This window comes from Balaenoptera physalus (assembly GCF_965194825.1).
Source record: "Balaenoptera physalus genome assembly, chromosome: 14".
In the NCBI taxonomy this organism is placed as follows: Eukaryota; Metazoa; Chordata; class Mammalia; order Artiodactyla; family Balaenopteridae; genus Balaenoptera; species Balaenoptera physalus.
The window spans coordinates 37,742,496-37,755,592 of record NC_138893.1 but is presented as its reverse complement, the minus strand read 5'-3'; the positions used below and the strand labels follow the sequence as shown (position 1 = coordinate 37,755,592).

General features: G+C 30.4%; 1 protein-coding gene across 11 annotated transcripts in view; it reads left to right on the top strand.

Annotated features, from left to right (window-relative positions):
• The window catches only part of ATRNL1 (attractin like 1), a 715,591-nt gene that overhangs the window by 217,900 nt on the left and 484,594 nt on the right, over positions 1 to 13,097 (top strand). For all 11 annotated transcript variants that reach the window (XR_014253040.1, XR_014253041.1, XR_014253042.1 and 8 more), the window contains exon 21: positions 6,734 to 6,786. Coding sequence is in view for 8 of the 11 variants with exons in the window: in XM_082423366.1 (XP_082279492.1) it covers positions 6,734 to 6,786 (53 nt within the window). In the remaining 3 variants the exon portion in view is untranslated. The remainder of the gene's footprint in view (positions 1 to 6,733; positions 6,787 to 13,097) is intronic.

The following is a 13,097-nucleotide window of genomic DNA, read 5'->3' as shown; positions in this document are numbered from 1 at the left end:
CAATACTTTAAGTGACCTAAAAATCCTCAGTACTTCTCTTAGTCATCCCTCCCTCTCTCCTAACTTCTGACAACCACTGATCTTTGTACTGTTTCTATAGTTTTGCCTTTTCAAAAATGTCATGTAACTGGAATCATATAATATATAGCCTTCTCAGAATGGCTCCTTTCACTTAGGAATATGCATTTTCATGGCTTGATTGTTTGTTTCTTTTTAGTGTTGAATAACTTTCCATCATTTGGATGTACCACAGTTTATTTATCCACTCACATACTGGAGAACATCTTGGTTACTTCCAAATTTTGGCAATTATGAATAAAGCTGCTATAAACAACCATGTGTAGGTTTTTATGTGGACATAAGTTTTCAGCTACTTCTGGTCAATACCAATGAGTGCAATTGTTGGATCATATGGTAACAGTATGTTCAATTTTGTAAGAAACTGGCAAAATGTCTTTGAAAGTGGCGGTACCATCTTTCATTTCCCCCAGCAAAGACTGAGAGTTCCTGTTGCTCCACATTCCACGTACCTGTCAGCATTTCGTGCTGTCAGCGTTCTGGATTTTGGCCATTCTAATAGGTGTGTAGTGGTATCTCATTGTTTTAATTTGAATTTCCCTTATGACATACTATGTGCAGCATCTTTTCACATGATTTTTTTTTCCATCTGTAATCTTTGGTGAGATATCTGTTCAGATCTTTGGCCCATTTTTTAAATGGGATGTTTGTTTTCTTACTGTTGAGTTTTAACAGTTCTTTATATATTTTGGATAACAATCTTTTATCAGATTTGTTTTTTGCAAATATTTTCTTCTAGTCTGTTGCTATATTCTTCGTGTGTATTTCACTAATCATAATGTTTTGATATTCATTCAAATTCTTGCATCCGTGTAGCTTATAATTTGATGATTTTCAATGCTGTAGAGTATTTCATTGTATGATTATAGCACACTTCATTTAATCACTTCTATTTTTCTATTTGATAATTCTAGTTTTGTTTTTTCACCATTACAACTAATGGGCTTATGAGCATTCTCATCTATGTCCCCTGGTTCACAAGTGCATACATTTTTGATAGGTCTGTGTTGGGCATCCATTTTTTCAATTTTAGAGGATTAACTCATAAAATTGTTATATGAAATTATACTCCTTCCAGGGCTCTATGATTTACTTAATGCTCTACACTCTTGACAATACTTGGTGTTATAAGAGATTTCAAATTTAAGGATTCTGATGGATGTATAACTGATATGTTGTAATTTGAATTTGCATTTTCTTAAGAACTGAAGTGGTTCTTTAGTTCTTAAAGGTTTAGTATGTATACTATTTTAAACGTTTTATATGTTTAATCATCAATTGAACTCCTCTTTTATGAAATAGTGCTCTTTCAAGTTTCTTGTGATTCTTTTCTATGGTATTCTCTTTTGGTTAATCATTTGTAATAATGTATTATGCATTCTGGATGCATGTCTTTTGTTGATGATATGTGTGGTAAATGCCACTGTGTGGATTGGGTTTCACACTGTTTTGTATGTCTTTGATGAAGAGAAGTTCTTAATTTTAATATCCAATATATCAGTCTTTTCCATATGGTTAGTGATTTGGGGGGGTTCTGTTTGAGACTTCCTTGTCTTTCCCTGTATTAGGTAGTATCACCAAGGTGGCCAGATGGTTTTAGGTTTTTCTTTGTGGACATGTTTTAATTACTTCTTTAAAATAAGATATAAACTATTGAATTTCTTTGAAAGTCATAAACTATTCAGATTTTTAATCTCATCCTAAGTCTCTTTTATTCTTTGGCTTTAAGAATTTTTTCTTTTTGTTTTATCAGTTTTACTATGATTGCTTAGTTATTATTTATTCATTTATCATGTTGGGCATTTCAGAAAGTTCAGCCAGTACTCTTCAAATGTTCCTTCTTCTCCATTCTCTCTGTCTTCTGCTTTTGGAGTCCAGTAACACCAGAACTTTTATGTCTTTTTCATATTTTTCCACTCTCTCCTGACCTATTTTTCAGTTTACTTTTCTTTTTCCACTGTGTATAATTTGCTGTTAATCTCATCCATTCAGTTCCTAATTTTGGTTATTGTATTTTCATTTTCTTGCTTTTATATTTTCCTGTTTTTCAGACTAAATTCTTATTCTTAATCTGTTATAGTTTTTAATTGCCTTTTATAGTTTACAAAATTTAGACAAATTTTTAACCTTGCCTGTTATCTCCTCCAATATAATAGCTATCTTAAAGCCTTTGGCTTTTCCTAGATAATATCTAAATTCCCATGGCTCTATTTCCATCATCCTTTGTTTTTCCTAGTTCCTGTTCTTGTTTTCTTACCTATTTCCATGCCCAGTTATTTTTTTATTTTGTACTGATACCATATTTGCAAAATATATTTATAGAAAATTTGAGACCATGGATTAAATCTTAGGGGAATTTGATTCTGCTATGTGTCTGAGGGCACATAGCATTAATCATTTTCAGGGATAAGGATGGTTCAGAGTAGATCTGCAGTCTCTGGAAGGCCTTTTTATGACCTTAAACCTAAGATTACACTTTGGGACTAAGCTCATGAACCTTTGGTGGCCCTGGAGTCCAATACTTTTCCTGTGAAATGCTGTTCCTATTCATAATTGGTGAAAAAGGGATCCCCGAAATGATTACGTCCTGGGAGTCCATTCTTCTCTGCATCCTGGCCTGGTAATTTTTCACTTTTTTGCTCTCCAATACTTTTAAGCATTAAAAAATAAAACCTACTGTTTTTAGTAGTCTTCAACTACCTAGTTACTTCTGTTTATTATTATCGGACTTTGAAATCCATAAACAGCCTTACAATTCTAGAACCTGTATCTCCTCAGGTTCTATTTCAGTATTTACCATACCTTCATGTCTGAATTTTTATTGTTTATTTAGGATACATTGTCTGAGAAGTGTGGTGTCAGTATTAATACTCTTATAGTACTTAATATCATATTTTTGTTTATATTATATGGTATTATTTTTATGGGTTTCTTTAGAGGAAGAACAAAGCAAAAGCAAGGGTGTTTTACCTTATGTATAACTTTCATAATTTTTCATAAAAACACAAATTTATTTATCAGATTCTCAGCTGTTTTAAATAATCTGTTATGATATTTCAAAATTATAGCAACTAGATGTCCCTCTTTTTAGCTTCTGAGTAGAAAAATTATATCTTATGATAAAATATGTATATATATTTAAATATTTAAATCAATAGGGACAAAATGAAATGCTATATTTTAACACTTAGAAATGTAGAATTATTTTATATTCTGTTTTTTAGAAAGTGATACTTATCATGTAATGTGATCATTCACATAAATGGTAACCATTATTTAGGTGATATATAATGATAATATTTACCATTTCAAAGTCCCTAATGAATATTTCAGCCTAAATCTGTTTTATAAAAAGGTCTGGCTGTTTGCTTAGTGGGAATAGAGGATGATTATCTCTTTGCTTAGACACAGAAATACTTTGAAGTTATGTTTTTAATTAAGCCATGCAGAAGACTTCTGAGGCTTTTAATGTTTGTATCTAATATTTATACAGAAAGATGCTGAATTTTAAAAACATTACTTAGCTTACATATCAGAATTATTTTTAATGTAATTTATATAGTACAATATTAATTTGTTTAAAGAATTATTATTTATATCTATACTTTTCCCTTCATATTCTCTTTACCTCTTATAATCTGAGTTTGAATTTGATCAAATACTTTAACTTCTCAAATTATTTATGATATGAATTAGATTAGTACATATTCATATCTCAAATAATTGTATTGAAATATAATAAAAACTTTATGTATAACAAAAATATTATTGTGGACAGATCCTAAGGTGACTACTACTGATCTCTGCCTTCTGGTATTCACACATTATTGTATAATCCCCTTTCATTGAGTCTGGGCAGGACATGTGACTTGCTTCTAAACTAGAAAATTTAGCAAAGGTGATGGGATATCACTTCTATGGTTATGTTTAGTGTTTTGTGTGTGTGTACGGTGTGAGGATTGGGTCTAATCTTATATTTTTCCAAATGGCCATCCAGTTGTCTCAATACCATTTAAGACGATGAATGTTTTTACTCCAGTCATTCAGAACACTATGCTTATGTTATACTAGATTTTTAGTTTCTGGAATTTCTGGAATTTTGTTTCTGGAATTTCTCTTCTGTACCATTTATCTTTCTATTTATGTACTAATGCCATACTTTTTTAATTTTATAGATGTTGAGTATATTTTAATGTTTTTTCAGTCTAGCTCCCCTCAAAGCTCTTCCTTTTCATTGCTGTTTCTAGCTATTCTTGTATGTTTATTTCTGTATGTGAACATTAAGATCAACTTTTCTAGCTCCTTTAAAGCTCATTAGAATTTTTATTAGATCAAATTAACCATTATCTTTGAAATTAACTGACAACCTGATTATGTTGAGATAGCCTAATGAAAAATGAGGAATATCTTTCAGTTTATTTATATCTACTTTTGTGTTTTTCAGGCTGAATTTTATGCCTAAAATTTCATTATGTTTCCTTTGCAACTATTTATTTCCTCAGTTGTTTGTAAGCACTGGTGATTCTTTAAATAGTACCTGAAATTAAAATACCAAAAATTGGTGTTTAAACTCAACTCATAATTCTATATTTTGAAAATACTTTTTTGATACATTCAAAATTCTTTCAATAATTATTAATATAAAACCTTTTAGACAATGTATGTTTCTAATTTGCTTTCTTGAGTTTGAAAATAAAAGAGAATGTCGTTTTTATATTGGACACCTTCAAGAACTCTATAAAGCCTCTGAGTTTAATTCTTAACAAGGTGGTGTTTATTCCTTATTTGTGTCAAAATTCTGAGCTTGAGTTATGAAAGCCAGCAGAAGTTACTTTCTAAACAAGAGCATATAATTTCATCGTTATGAGAAAATTTGTGTTTTGGAGAAAATAAAATTTTAAGTATTCCTTTTAAAAATTATATTATGTTGAAGGTAAACATGTTACAATAATTTCCAGTCCAATATATTATTATATAATTTGAATAAACTAATTATTAATAACAAAAATGAAAGCTTCATGTCTTCCGTATTGGAAAATAGGTTTGTATTGGAGCTCTTAAAGTCAACTCATAGATAAAATAAAAAGTACTTGAAATCCCTTGTCATTTGTCAAAGTTATTCATCTTAGATTGCTATGTGAACTTGAAAGCCATCTATTTAGGCAGTAAGATATACAGGGAATACCATGCATAACACTGCAGGGAATATTATGTTGAATATTTTCCTATTCTAAAAATAGTATTGTGATACCCGTTTGCAACAAGTCAAGTTAACTTTTTGTGAGAGAAAAGGGAATTATAACGGTATTGTAAATCAGTCCTTTATGTGTATACTTGGTACAAACTGATAGGATTTAAGTAGGTGAGTCTAAAGGAAGGGACAATAGTATAGGAATAGTATAGATTCTGAAGTGCTTAACGTAGCAGTAATGAGTATGATCATTTTTGAAAGCTAGAAAACTACTATATAACACACATTTTAAAAGTAACTTTTGGAGAAGTCACAGAAAACATAAGTTTACCCCTAAGTTCCTTTTTTCCAGAGGATAAAGTTAGTGGTATAAAGGGCTATATATTTCTACTTTAATTTTGTAGTTACTGTAGAAAAGTATTTACTCTTCAACTCATTTTTTTTCATGGATGCAAAAAATTATCAAGCACATGACTGAAAATTGCATTCAGAATGTAACTGATTATTTACTTTATTATTCTCAACTGTTCGACCCTTCATTAATTAAAATATGTATGTATTAAAATTATTCCTCAGTTCTACGTAACTACTAAAACTAAAGACATTTTTGGAAGAATTTTCTCACCTTTTAAAATTCTGCATATAATTTAAATATTGAGTCACTTTATACAATTACCCTTGTGTACATTTTATAATAATTAAATTTGGATGGCGTTCCAAGAAGTAGCATTATGCAAAGCCAAGCTATATCTCTGTTAGTCACTAATTGTCATTTTAATTGAATTGTAGAAATAGGGATTGAAAAAATATGGACTTCAGAAATTTTCAAAATACTTATGATTTTCTCCCACTGCTATAGTTAACCGTAATTTTAAAGAATTTAACTTAGAATTCATGAGTTTGAATGCTCATGTGTTCTTTCATTTTGTTATAATCTGCTTACATGAATTTAGAGTTTGAACTCCTGAATTTAGGACTGGATGATTTAGAGAAAACTTTCCTCCATTACACAATTGAGGAGGTCTTTTTAAAATACAGATTCATTGGTTTAGAAACTGGGGAAAAATATATTAATTTCAAAGAATACCAGAAGTAAGAAAAAGATGTGATTTATGAATTCCCACAACTTTTTCCCCCTACCTAAAAATGTCTTTAAATCTTTATCCAGACTTGAAAATTCTTCCTCATATTGTTAAGGGAAAATACATATCCCCCAAGCTTTTATCCCATCCCCTATATTCCTCTTGTGTATGTTTGTCTTTTCCACTTATATCTTCTCTCACGCATTCCCGTATATAGGCTTTCTACATTAATTCTTTTGAAGATTTGTTTTTAAAACTTCAATTAATAGTAGTTTTTAAGATGTTTTAATGTAGAGTTTAATTACTTTTTTGCTGGAAGGAAAAACATGAGGCTTTTGAATTTTGTTGCTTAATAGTAAATGAGATTTTTGTATTTCTACAGATGTGACTCTGAAAATCGCTATGTTGGTAATCCACTTAGAGGAACATGTTATTGTAAGTATTTGTATTTTTTATTTTAAATAGTTGGTTTCTTTTATTAGTTTCAGATGATTTTGCAGGTAATAAAATTCATATTGAATAACTGATGTTGTCATTAATATGTTACCATTTCTATTTTTAAATCTTTTAACTCCATATATATTGCTAAGAAAGTCAATGTCTTCTTGCTATATTCTCTGATTATATTTGGTGCATTTTTTTCTACTCTGAAGAGTAAAACAGCAATAGATCTTATTCTGAACATGCAACAAAATATAGAACTTGAGTAAACTCAGCTGGATTTTGATGTAATCTTTTTCATTATGATTAAATTTTGAACAGATAGAATTTTGTGATAGATTTTTCCGGGAGGCAATTTTGGTTATTACTAAAAAGCTGCGCTGATTTTGTACTGAAAGATCCTTTTATTGGGTAATGATCATATGGCAGATGTATATTTAACTTTCAAGAAACAAGCAAACTATTTCCAAAATGGTTGTATTATTTTACATTTCCACTAGCAGTGTATGAGATTTTCAGTTCTTCAGAATCTCTCGGTAAAAAAACCTTTTGTAGGTTTCATCATATCTTTTTTTACACAGACAATAATGTGTTCTGCAAATAATGGAATTTAATTACTTCATTTTCTCGCTGGATGCCTTTTTTTTTTTGGTCTTATTGCATTGGTACCTCTGGTATCATGTAAAAAGATATGATAAGCATGCAATTATTTTTGACTTGTTCCTGATCTTAGAGGGAAAGCACCCAGTCTTTCACCATTAAGTATGTTGTAAGCTTTTCATATATGCCTTTATTAAGTTGAGGAAATTCCCTTCTATTCCTACTCTGCTGAGTATTTTTATCAAGAATGGATGATTTTTATGTCATACATTTTTTCTACCTCAATTGAGATGACCATAAGGTGTTTCTATTTTACTTTGTTAGTATAGTAATTTTAGTTTCAAAAATTAATGGGTGGTATAACATTATATGGATATATCACTGTTTGTTGGTCCATTTACCAGTTGATGGACATTGGGATTATTTCTAGACTTTGGCTATTAGAAAAATGCTGACATTTAGGTAGTCTATATATTTTCATTTCTGGGGGGTAGATTCCTAGGAGTGGAATTGGGAGGTTAGATGATATGCTTATGGTCAAGAAACTGTCAAATGATTTTATAGCATGGATATACTGTTTTACATTCCCACTAGCAATTTATATATGTTTCAGTTTTTCTACATTCTCATCAACACTTTATATTGTCTATCTTTTTGATTATAGCCATTCTAGAGTATTAGTAGTATCTTGTGGTTTAAATTTGCATTTCTATTATGAGTAATAACTCTGAGTTCAATTTCATGTGTCCATGTCTTGAACATGTTTTGTTAGATATGTAAAATACTAATTTCCCAATACTTTTGTTGCTATTTCAAATAGTATCTTTTAAAACTACATTTTCTATTTGTTTGATATGGTAAAATGAACTTCATTTTAGTATACTGATCTGACATTCATAAAGGTCAGTGAACTCTGTTATTAATTCTAATGGTTTATAAATGTTTGATTTTTAAATGCAGTTAGTTATATTACATGCAAATAACTTTTATTCCTCACTTTTCCAATTTTTTATTCCATTATTGGGATGGTTGGGATCTCTCTTTCAGTGCTGAGTCGAAGTGATTGTAGTAGACATTACCATCAAGTCGAGAGTTTGCTATAATTTATAGAATATTCCCTGTATCAAGTTAAGAAAATTCCTGTCTATATTAGTGTGCTGCAAGATTTCATCATGAGTGACTTTTTCCTTTACCTTGTTATATATGAAGCTGAATTAATAGATTTTCATTAATTAGACATCTTTTCATTCTGGGGTAAACCGAACATAGTTATGGTATATTATTATTGGGGATACTGCTAAATATTATTTGTTTATATTTTATTTAGGATTATTGTCAGTATAAATGAATGCAGACTATATTTTTACAGTATTTTTTCTGATGAATTGACCTTTGAGTTGTTTTTCTTTTCTAATTTCATATTGTGTAACTGTGGTAATAACTTTTAAAGTTGAATTTGACAAGATTGCTGTTTTATTCTTTTATTTTTTTAACATCTTTATTGGAGTATAATTGCTTTACAATGGTGTGTTAGTTTCTGCTTTGTAATAAAGTGAATCAACTATACATATACATATATCCCCATATCTCCTCCCTCTTGCGTCTCCCTCCCACCCTCCCTATCCCACCCCTCTAGATGGTCACAAAGCACCGAGCTGATCTCCTTGTGCTGTGTGGCTCCTTCCCACTAGCTATCTATTTTACATTTGGTAGTGTATATATTTTAAAACAAGAATAGTTAAAAAATATCAAGTGAACTTCAAAGGTTAGCTAAATTCAACTGAGATCTCTGAGTCTCGTGCTTCTTTATCGGTAGTTTTTTGTTGTTGTTGTTCATCTTTTTTTCCCCCCATATTATAGCATTAGCTTTGGGTTTATTCATCCTTTCCACTGATTTTGTTTTCTAGTTCATCAATTTTAGATTTTGTCTTTAGTAATGTCCTTCTTTTTTATAGTTTATAATTGTTGTTTTGCCTACATTTGATATGTTTTCTTCTTATTATTTTCTACATAGTTTTTTTTTCCTACATAGTTTATGGTTCAATTTTTATCTTCCTTTTGTATTTTATGTAAGAATTTTCTTAATTTCAACTAAGTAAATCTTATTAAAACCATCTTTTAATTATGTTTTCTAATTTTCTTGAGAATGCGGCATAAAAAGATCCCAAAACTTACTAAGGTATTTTTGTAGCCTATGGGACATTTGACAGTGTTTGGAGGCATTTTTATGTATCACAAGTAGGTGTGGTGTGTGGGTCCTATGGGCTTCCAGTGGGTAGAGGGTGTTACATATTCTACAATGCACATGAGACCTCCTCAGAACAAAGAATTATCGGACCCAAAATTTCAATATTGTGGGGGCTGAGAAATCCTGATTTAGAGGTTTAATCAGATCCAGATATGATTTTGGAGGAAACACTATTTCACAGGTGGGTTTGTGTTCTTCATGTAGCAGAAGCAAATAATGCCTGTGAGTCTCTCTTTTTATGTTCTTAGCAGACACTGATGCTCAATGTTAGATTGTAGTTGATTAAGGGTTGTAAGCTGGTATTCTAACTCCTTTATTTCTTGATTGAAAAACTTCTGTAAAAACAAATTTCCTCATGCGAGGTATTTGCTTTCTCATTGGTACAGTCATATAGGAAAGGCATGATAAATGCTCTAATTTTTTTTTTTTAATTAGTGGTTTTCAAAATAAAGAACTGTTTGCTTAATATCTTTCCAAGGTGACAACTAGGTTTGTTGTTTTTGTGTTGTAAACTTATGGACACAAACATATTTAATATGTTTCAATCCACTTGCAATTATTTTCCTTACTGATGTTTATATTATCTATTTTCTATGTCTTTTAATTGATCCTTGTTGTCTATATTTTCCACATTCATTTTGTTTTACTTCTCTCAAACATCCTGGATTTTATGGAGACATATTTTTGTCTGATTTCTTAAAATTAGATATTCTTAATTGATTCTTCTTGAATCTTTAGTGTTTCTTGTGTCCCAAAGGAGTAACTAGTTACAGTTATGGACACAAGTAAATTACGTTCCATTTTTTTAGGAATAATAAATATACTAATATTTAAGCCTTTTATATTTGAGACTAAGCTGATTTTTCTTTAGATCAGTGCTATCCAAAATAAATATAATGTAAGCCACATGTGGAATTAAAATTTTTCACTAGCTACATCACAAAAATTAAACAGGTGAAATCATTTTTAATAATATATTCTATTTAATTCAGCATACCTAAAATGTCATTTTAATATGTCACAGTGTAAAAAATCATCAATGACCTATCTTTTTTTTTTAGTTTTTCTTCTAAGTGTTTGAAATACAGTTTCTATGCTATACTAATGGCAGTCCCAATTCAAATCAGTCACATTTAAGTTACTCAGTAGGCACATGTGAATAGTGGCTACCATACTGGACAGCTCACCTATTATATAGGACTCTCACCCTGTTTTAAAAATGTTAAAAGGATAGTCATGAAGCACTAGATGGCAGTCTTGTCATTTGTTATGAGACCTTTAAAGTTTAATAACATTTAAAAGAAATGGTGTTTAAAAAAAAAAAAGAAAAGGTCAGTAGTTCTTGTAATAGTGTTAATGGAAACTATTCTGATTTTAAAGATTGGAGTGAAATTTAAAATGCAGGTCCACACTGTAACTTGAAGCAATTGAGTGCAATGTGGTGTTAATTTAATTGAAAGTAATACTTCAGCAGTTATATCCTATAGACAGTCTTAGTAGTTTTTTAAACTTCAATTTAAAACCCCAAACCAAATGTATTAGATAGTTATCGTGCATCACATGGAATAAAAAGAGTTTCTAGCAATGATATCAAATTTGATTGGCCCTTGTACACATTGAAGTACTGAATTTATCTTGGCAAATATGAAAAGTAGTAGCCACAAAGTAGTATAGTTTCTTTTTTTCTTAAATGCTTTTTAAAAAATTATAACAATTATAATGAAGAAAACCTTAAACACAAGATGAAAGACTCGACTATGAAAATGTTATATAGAGGGTATATTTCAATGAGTAGAATCAAAGTACGGAAAGTCATTTACTGAAATCATCTACTCTTTGCTCCTACTATGTGTAATGTCCACACTGTCAATTGTATTTCAGTATATTTCCAAGTAATCTAACATATTTGGGTTTTTTCCTCCTGTTACTCTGAAAAATACTCTTTTACTTGATTTTATCCTATTGCTGTGTAGAGTTCAGTGTGCAATTTTGTGTTGAAAATAATACACTGCCTCTTTTAAGAGTAAGAAATTTAATTACTACTTTTATCTTCAGTGTTCACCTCTACCACTCATCACATCTTACCTTAGATTATATTACTAAAAATCAAAATACTTATTATTCATCTCACTGTAAGCCCTTTAATTATTGATTTATTTAATTAATGTTTGTCTTGGACTGAAAGACATTATTTATAAGCATATTATTTATTGAATTTGATTTTTTTCTTTTTTTTGATAAGAGATAATATTTCTAGTAAGTGTTATTATAGCTGTAAATTAAAATAACAAATATCAGTCTCAATTTTATTACTTAAAATGCTGTGTCATACAAAACAGTGAAAGCAATTAAAACTTGAATTAACCTTATATTTAGTTTAACTATTCTAAAAGGTTCTCCCCTTTTAAATGAAATATACTGTACTTTAATGGTTTATGTGACTTTTTAACTAATAAGTATAAATAGCAATTTAAATAGGGTCTGGCTGGTCCATCTGCAAATAGAGCAGAAGTGACCTTGATCAACACAGAAAATCTAAATTCTTACATTTCACAAATTGAAGACATGATGGATTGAAGATTATCTGACAAAACATAAGTGAATCACATGGTTGACATTTTAATCTTATTCTTTGATTCATGTGTTCTTATTAAATTTTATGAAGCTTATATGCTAGTGTTTTAAAATGTTTATTTCAGAATTAAATATTTTAGCATATTACAAAATGAAGGACAATACAACACAATTATGAAAAAGTTAAAAATAACTGAGAGAGGGACTTCCCTGGTGGTCCAGTGGTTAAGGCTCTGCACTTCCACTGCAGGGGGCACAGGTTCAATCCCTGGTCTGGAAACTAAGCCAAAAAAAAAATAGCTGAGAGAAAAAAAATTGCTACTGAATTAATCTAGAAGAGAGAGATGAAAATTTATTTGACTGTATACTTATAATAAAAGTGTTATATTATTCTGGTTATGTAAATAACATAAACACACTGTAAAAATAATTAAATAAAGCAAAAAAAAGTTTAATGAGGAAAACAAAAATGTCTGCAAACCTCCCACCAGGGCTCCCGAGTGGAGCTGTGCTGTCTGTGCCCTCTGCAAAGGTGCCCAGCTGCGAGGCCGAGTGGCACCTCATCTCCTGAACTTCCTCTTCTCGCTTTATCTGTCTTGAGCAAGGGTTGATAGCTCCTTATTTGTGTGAAGATGTTGAATGTGCTTTTCTCTTTTTTTTTGACTTGTGAATTTGTTTTTATTTTTATTGGGCTATAGGGGATGCGTTGGGAAATATCTCTGCAAGTTATGCCCCACTAGGGAAATGTCCATTCTGACCTCCCTGGGGCAGCTTTCGGAGCTTTTTCTTTTTCTTGGAGCTGCTGCTCTTGCTGGCAGCAGCCTCTTCAGGTCCACTGCTGAGTGGCTCCTCCTTGGAAGAGAATTTCCTCTTTTTCTTGGGA